This window comes from Microchirus variegatus (genome assembly GCF_963457635.1).
Source record: "Microchirus variegatus genome assembly, chromosome: 7".
Classification (NCBI taxonomy): Eukaryota; Metazoa; Chordata; class Actinopteri; order Pleuronectiformes; family Soleidae; genus Microchirus; species Microchirus variegatus.
In genome coordinates, this window is record NC_139808.1 from 345,870 (window position 1) to 354,377 (window position 8,508).

Here is an 8,508-nt window from a genome sequence, read left to right on the forward strand (position 1 = left end):
ATCACACAAACGATTCGAAGAACTCAAGTATCATGATCCAAAACAGTGATGAACGAGGGTAGAAAAAAATAAAGACTTCTCTCTTCATCTCGAGAGGATAAAAGCATGAAAGCCCTCACTGTACAGCTTCATGTTGTGCTGGACACATTCAGCTCCTACGGTCTATGAAGCCAGGCTAAAAATACACTGCACACAAAGATTGACTCTGAGTGTTTGATCACAGTGAACACAAAGAGCTGATGAATGGTCTCTCTGTCACTGGCAGTGCTGGTTTTAGCTTGAACGCTTAATGTCTTTTCCACGGTGCCACTCCCTTAATATTTTCATGGATTGTAACAGAATCATTGTACCTTTTGACTCCTTCTCTTGGGATCCACCAACAGGTAAAATAATCCAATTGTTAGTCACACGACTGAACATCCTTCGTCTCTTTCGCAGAATGGAAAACTGCAGCTTTTTATTACAATTACAAAGCTAAAAATAGTTTAGTTTCAGAAGGGAACGTCCACATACACAGATCCATGCAGACGTGTGCTCAGACAGCAGGGTCACACTGTCACACTAATGGCGTGTCCTCCTGCTGTGACCTTGAACGGTGTTTGCCACTCGGAGTAATGGGCGGCCTATAGCGGCTGCTGTGTTCTTTGTCTGACAACATCACTCAGCTGGGCGGACGGAAAGACAGACAGACTGACACTAATGTCACAACCAGCTGGTAAAAACCCAGCAGCCTTTTGAGTTACTTGTGCGATTTGCTGCATCATAACCACATCGTTCCTGTCGCAGAGAGTTTCAAGCAGCCAGTCGGGAAATATGGAGAACTAATATTGTACCATCTGCCTCAGTGTACTGTGCACTTTTGCCTGCAGAAGAATGATGAAACTCAGCTAGCTGATTATTTGTTTTGTACCTTATACTCTAGATCAGGGGTTCTCAAAGTTTTGATACCTGAGGCCAATTTAGGAACCCTAACCCTAACCCTAACCCTAACCCTAGTACAGCTGTAATTGTACACAGCCCATGTTTGTACCAGAATATTTTGCACTACGAGCCAACTGTAGCAGTTGTACCTGAATATTATTGGTACTGTTACTTATATTTCTGCAAAAAATAGCCTTTTGTGGCCATTGCACCTTAATGTTGTTTATATTGTTACCTCTAATTTTGTAAGAGCCAATTGTGACTGTTCTTCCCAAATGTTGTTGGTACTGTAACTGTGACCTTTTTGCACTATACGCAAATTGTCTTGTACCTGAATGTTGGTGGTTTTGTTACTTACCTTTTTAGTGCAAAACTAGCAAATATTTCAATAAATAAGTGCTAAATAATGGAAAACATTTTGTATCTATTTGTATCCGTTTACTGTCCATGCAACACAAAATAGTAGTACAGGGGTTGACCGGCCCACTGGCTGGACAGCCTTCCGAAAAGCTGGCCCCCCCCCCTGGACATTTTAGTTGAATAGCCCTGGTCTAGATTATGACATTCTGTAGCAATCTGGAGTTAGCAGTAGAAATGAACTGAAGAGACGTCTTGGATTAAGTCCATCAAGCAAGACGCAGATTACAGATTACTACAGAAGATGACAATGACGATGACCACAGTCCATGAGACATGTAGATGTGGGTAGAAGGTTTGTCTCTATGTGGCCCTGTCCTGTGATGGACCGGGCCATCTGTCCAGAGTGTGACCCGTATGTATCACCTTATGTCAGCTGGGAATGACTCCAGCGATCCTGGATCCTCATGTGGAGGATAAAGCAGTAGAAAATGGATGGCTGGATATTCTACAACGATGACACATATCTACAAACTATGTACATTTATTTAAAAGCAGCAAAGACAGAAGTGGACAGAGGGCGCTGTTCAAAGTTAGAAAGAGTCGACAAAAGAGTCAGTGGTGTGACATCTCACTCTCACTTTACAATCTACAATCTGAAAAAGACTATAATGACACATTCTTGTCATAAATTCACATGTTGGCATTCTTTAAAAACAATAATTACTACTAAGAGTGGGTTTCTACCTCTGCATTATGTAAAAAGAGAAAAGATGAGGTTATTTCCTGTGGTCACCAACATTGATTATGTACTCAAGCAGGCGAAGAGAGAGAGAGTGAGTGTGTGTGTGTGTGTGTGTGTGTGTGTGTGTGTGTGTGTGTGTGTGTGTGTGTGTGTGTGTGTGTGTGTGTGTGTTTAACTCTTTCCAGAAAGGCTTCCACAACCACTGAAACATATGACTGTCTGCAGTAAGTCTGGGACTGAAAATGTCAGAAGTCTATTACAGATAAGGAAATGGTGAAAGCAGAGACAGACAGTAGCTGAAGAAAAACAACATCAGAGTGATATTAAGTGAAATGTGCTGCAGTGAGTGGATCAGCTCACCTGGTTCTCCTCATGAGTGACTCTCATCTGCTCTTTCAGGATGGATGTGCGAGCTGCCTCCTCCTTCCTCATTATCCTCTCCTTCTTCAGCTCAGGACTCCAGAAGCTCTTAATACTGTTGGTGGAAGAGCCCAACTTACTGTCCTTGAGGTCAAGCTCCCTGCGCAGCAGCTCATTCTCCCTCTGCATATCCCTGAACTGGGCCTGCATCTCCAGCAGCTCCCCGCCACTGCCACGCACCGCCTGCCTCAGCAGGGCGGAGGGCACGCCCTGGTGGTGGTGGTGGTGCAGCATGGAGAGGGAACCCAGGTCACTGTAAGACAGAAGGTCAGCGTGGGGCAGTCCCACCGAAGCAATGTTGGGACTGCTGCCCATGGCTGTGACGCGGCCTCCGTACATGGCCCTGCTGGTGGCGCGGCCCAGAGTCATAGTGCCTCTGGGGTAGGTGGCAGTAGAGCCCACGGCCTCGTGGTCGCTCAGGTACATGGGCCCAGACGTGGCGTAGGCAGCGTTGAGAGACTGGATGTTCTCCATGGAGAGCGTCTTGCCGCCCGCACCACCCCCGCCCCCGCTGTTGGCCCTCCGGTGGCCCAATCTGGGGGACCTTGGCAGGCGCGGGGACCGTGCGGGGCTGCTCTCTATATGGCCTACAGCTCTGGCACTGCCGTACATGTCCCGCGGATCGGCAAGTAGCCACCAGAGGGTCCTTAACAGAGGCACGCTGAAATGAGAATGATCTCTGAACTACGCGTGAAATTCATTCCTTAATGGGCGGAGAACGTCAAGATCTGAGGAGACAGAAAAGAAGCACATGTTAGGCTTCACACTTAGCATTAACATTAACACTGCATTTCGGCTGATTTTTTCCATTTCTATGTTAAAGCTCCCATAGAGTGGTCCTGTTGCACATATATGTTAGTTATGGAGGTCTACTTACATACATTAACTTGTTTTTATGCTCAAAAAAACCTCCTAGTTGATGTAAACGAGCCGATAGAAATCTCTCTTTTCTGACGCTGTTCTCAGCCGCTATATTTCAGACATAAATCTCACCCCCAGAAGACAGAGTGTGTTGTGATTGGCCAGCCAGCGTAGAGCCATCCCAACTGTCTTGTGATTGGCCAATACCCGGAAGTGACATAATCAGGAGCACACCCGCTCTCAGAAGCGCAGCGCCCCCCTCTGGAACTTCAAAACATCCAGTATATACAGAGGTTATAAGAATAAATGTGCAATAAAGAGAGTCTTATATCCTTTTTTTTCAGTACAACCTATTCAAAATGTTTGAAATAGGGAAATTTGGCTCATTTTTATGAACAAAAAGAAAAGAAAAAACGCTTTATAGCATGACTAAACATGTGACATAAAATCAATCATATTTTTGACTAAACACACCCCCTCAGGATGTCCATATAAGGAGTTGTGTATTATTCCCATGGGTTAATCTAGAAATTAGAGTTAGAAATTAAGCTTGTAACACAAACAGTGCTGTTCGCTTTAAAACTATTTTAATCAACAGGAGCAGCAAAGTGTTGCACGGCTCCAATCAGCCCACGTGAATTCCCTGCATCACCAGATTTACAACTGGCCGACATTTATCTTAAATCCAGCAAAGACAGTATTTTTTTTGTTTACGTTGCTGGATACATCAACTAAATGATGGACTAATTAAAACACACATCTGATCAATAATGGCCGACCACTTGATACAGGAGTAAATAACAACATTCATGGCCTGAACATGTACTGTTCACATAACTGTCTTTTTTTTTATCAGAAGTTATTATTTTTAAAACAAGCAATGAGTGTAGTGTTAAAGGTGCATTATGTAATAAATGATAAAATCCTCCTAATATGTCACAGAGACTCAGGAATAATGTTCATATAACAAACTGAACTCACCAACAACAACAGTACAGACAAAATATTTGCATTAAAAAAAATATTTTGCAGACTGCAAATCATGTTTATGTTTTGAAATCATGTTTTGGCATGTGGCGCCACCTACCGCCGTCTACCAATCATCGCAGTCAGTAGAGTCTCATCTGCCGAGCAACCACGGGTTGCCAGTTACGTCAGAAAACGAAATCTAAAAGACCTCGGTATTTTGAATTTGAATGTAGTAACTGTTTTTGGCCACATTCTTACATATGGCGCCTTTAAAATAATCAGGCATATGATTTAGCCAAGCAATACGATCGACATATTATACACATAATATCTGTAACTCAAATCAATAAAACTCAGCCATGACAGTTAACACACGTTAAATTTGACGTAAATGAATCCTCTGCTTCATCCTATTGTCTCATAAATACAGTATAACTTACAGATTAAAACAGGCGACTTGCATCTTGTTACACAGTTCACTCGTGATATTATGCTTCAGATATAAAATGTCACAGAAATGTTGTATTCTGTGCAGATTAATAAAGGTGACTCGCTAAATATAATAATTACTAACGTGTAAACTCTGGGACTCAAAGCTAATCCTCTTCTTTATCTGTGATCTAAATGTAAAATTTAAAACAGGGCAGCAGATACATCTGGTTGACAAGAAGGAAAGGATATGGACGTCTTAATTTTTAATGGGGTAATAAAGGCTCTGCCATTTCCTGCCATCACTATATTACATTCTATATTTATTGAGCAGGTAATAACAGCACACAGTGTATACCAGTATATTTATTTTTTACGAGAAAGATGTTTAACAACAGATATTTCAGACAAAGACACTGAGAGTGTTTAAGTCACTAGACTCTCTGGAGAAGAAGAAGAAGAATATTCACCATGTGTGAGGATGAAAAATAGACTCTATCACAATAGACTATGGGCACACAATTATGTTCCTCTTGTGACTCTTGCTCAGACTCAGTTGTCATGGTGAAACAAAAGTTTCCAAAAGGGTAAAGAAATGACGACGAGGCGTGGACAAGTGAAGACAAGTGAAGACGCTGTGACTCGGACGACTGGAGGATTTTTTTTTTAAGCTCCTCTTAGTTCTTACACGTCTAGGTTGTTTTGACTACTTGTAAAATATTGTAGCTGGTTTTGAGTGACAGGTCATGGCACGGTGTGTGTGTGTGTGTGTGTGTGTGTGTGTGTGTGTGTGTGTGTGTGTGTGTGTGTGTGTTGCTTCACTCACTGAGAGGAAACACTTGTCTACAGGTGAATGGCTGCTGCCTGACATTTCTGTCAGTTTAAAACTTAGAACACGGAGCAATTTTACTGCTTTTTCCTTTACTATGTTTAAACATACAGTATATACAGAGGCTATGATAATAATAATAATAATAATAATAATAATAATAACAAGTCGTATCTCCTTGTTTTCAGCACAACGTAAACAATCTTCAATTTTCACCAACTACATAAACAAACCCCAAGTAAAACATGTCTATATTGTGACTTCTGCACAGTTATTGCTACACTACACACTCTTAGAAATAAGGGTTCCAAAAGGGTCCTTCTACAAGGGCTGAGGTTCTACCTGGAACCATTTGCTTCTGAAAAACCCTTTCCTCAAGGGTTCTTGGTAACACTAATTGTTCCATTAAGAACCATTTTGATCCAGAGAACCCTTTAAAACCCCTTTCCTGAATAAAGGGTTTTAAAAGGGTTCCAGGTAGAACCTATATGGTTCTACTTAGCACTTTTATTTCTAAGAGTGTATCACTACTAAACATTGCGATATAAAATGAATCATAACTTTGACTCTTTTTTTTAAAGCCTGAATATGTGACCTATAAACACACATCCCCAGGATGTCCATATAAGGAGTTGTGTATTTATACCTGTGTTAAATAACCCTGGGTGAACCTAAGGGTTAAAGGTTTATCTGGATCATGTCTTAAAATTTGCAATTCGCAGTTAAGTGTATGTTTTGCGTTATATTCAATATTCAGACACATTCAATGACAAACGTGCTGTTTTTGAGCACAAACAAGTGCAAACAAAACATCTTCTCAACTAGGGCAATAAAATCAACATATATTGATATAATGTATTACATACATACATAACTGTTTAGCCTGTAATATTTATCTCTAACTGTATTTATTTCTTCATAAAACGTATCTTTACTCCTGAAATCAACTGATTTGTGACTACGTTATTGTGAAAATGTTTGAAACTAAACCACTTGGTCATCATTATGCCACAATGATAATCTTTTGTATATAACATATAATATGACGATGTTTACCTTTTGGTGACTCTGTTGATGCAGTGGTGAGTGTTGAGTCTGTGTTTTGGTGAGTGATCCTCTTTTGTTTGTCTGTTTTTGACAAACTAAACTGAGTTGATCACGTTATAATAAAGCTTTCATCGTGTTTTTTTCTCCAACTTCAGTCAGTGGAGAAAAAAAACTTTGTCAGCCCAGGATTAAAGCTGACACATAATTGAGTGATATTCATCTACAGCGATGAGTTCCTCACACTGATGCCTTTATGAATTATGGATAGAATGTACCAATGGAGGTTGGCCAATGATTTTGGGGCGTGTGCTTTGTATCTAAATCATCCCTGTTTTGACTCCAGCTGGAGATGTTTGCTGCATGTCCTCCCTCTCACCTCACAATGTTTCCTGGCTGTCTTTGTCATCAGCTGCTGGTTCTACCAAAGGCATATTGCCACAAATATTTTCTATAAAAAAAAGCATGACTGCGACAGCCAAACAAAGAAAACTGGAATACACCATCATGGAGCACAAAATGTGCATGGAATCCCATGCTCATCCAGTGTCAACACTCTTTAATCGCATGGATGCGATTACATTTAACGGATAGATTACTCACACGGGCGTGAAAATACTGAATTTGATGCTTAAAGGTGCATTATGTAATAAATGATAAAATCCTCCTAATATGTCACAGAGACTCAGGAATAATGTTCATATAACAAACTGAACTCACCAACAACAACAGTACAGACAAAATATTTGCATTAAAAACATTTTTTTTGCAGACTGCAAATCATGTTTATGTTTTGAAATCATGTTTTGACATGTGGCGCCACCTACCGCCGTCTACCAATCATTGCAGTCAGTAGAGTCTCAGCTGCTGAGCAACCACTGGTTGCCAGTTAAGTCTGAAAACAAAACCTTAAAGACCTCGGTATTTTGAATTTGAATGTAGTAACTGTTTTTGGCCACATTCTTTCATATGGCGCCTTTAATTATTAATAAGCATCTGTTCCATTCAATGTGAGATCGTTTCTGGCCGTTCAAACACCCAAAGATATCAGTATATAACATACTATAGAGCTCCGGACATCACGCGACTCGGTTTGTTTACATCGTCATGTTAGCAGGAGAAGCTTCTGCCGATTTTAAATACTCAGTGACTCAGCGATCGATGGCAGAATATAAGTGACCCTTGTGATGCCCCCACGGTGCTGTTCATGAATATGGAAACAGGCGGAACGGAAAATGATTCTACGCCTGCAGTAACCTGACATCTTCAACTTCCTGATTCCCCTCGTCCTTCTCCAGAGCACAGTGCAATAAACGCATGTAAAATAATCAGGATCCTAAACTTGAGCAGTGATTGTGTACGACACACACGTCATCTTTCGCTGTGGATTCTCAAACCTCAGTCTTCTGTGTTCACTTTAAGAGCGTTTTCAGGTGGTGATGGATTCAAACAGAGTTGAGCGGCTTCGTGCCAAACTTTACTTACGAGTGTTGCATGATGGGATTGCACAAAGTCAGATACCGGAGCTCCATATATGATTTAATATAAGTCAGTTTCCCCATTTTTGGAGCTGGATGATAATGAATTTTGGGTGCTAGTGTTTGAAAAAATCATTGTTGTTAGTGAAATTTTAGTTAGGTTTAATCCCACAGAGGATTTTGTTTTTGTTTTTTTTCCAATACTGAAAAAACGACGACATAAGAATCTGCATTTTCACCAACTACATAAACACACCTGAGCAAAAAATATTAAAAACATTTCAAATCGGATTGAATTTGTGAAATTTGGAAATATGTCACAGTCCAAAGTTCACTTGGCTCGTTTTTATGAACAAAAAAGAAAAGAAAAACACGTCTATATTGTGATTTCTGCACAATTATTGCTACTTTATATCACAACTAAAAATGCGATATAAAAATAAACATAACTTTGA

The 8,508-nt window shown here is 40.5% G+C and overlaps 1 protein-coding gene across 1 annotated transcript in view; it reads right to left on the bottom strand.

Annotated features, from left to right (window-relative positions):
• erc2 (ELKS/RAB6-interacting/CAST family member 2) overlaps positions 1–3,055 on the bottom strand; it is a gene marked incomplete at its 5' end in the record, with an annotated part of 39,297 nt that extends 36,242 nt beyond the window's left edge. The window contains one exon of the mRNA XM_083892572.1: positions 2,384–3,055. Within this exon, the coding sequence (XP_083748698.1) occupies positions 2,384–3,055 (672 nt within the window). The remainder of the gene's footprint in view (positions 1–2,383) is intronic.
• Between the last annotated feature and the right edge of the window lie 5,453 nt (positions 3,056–8,508).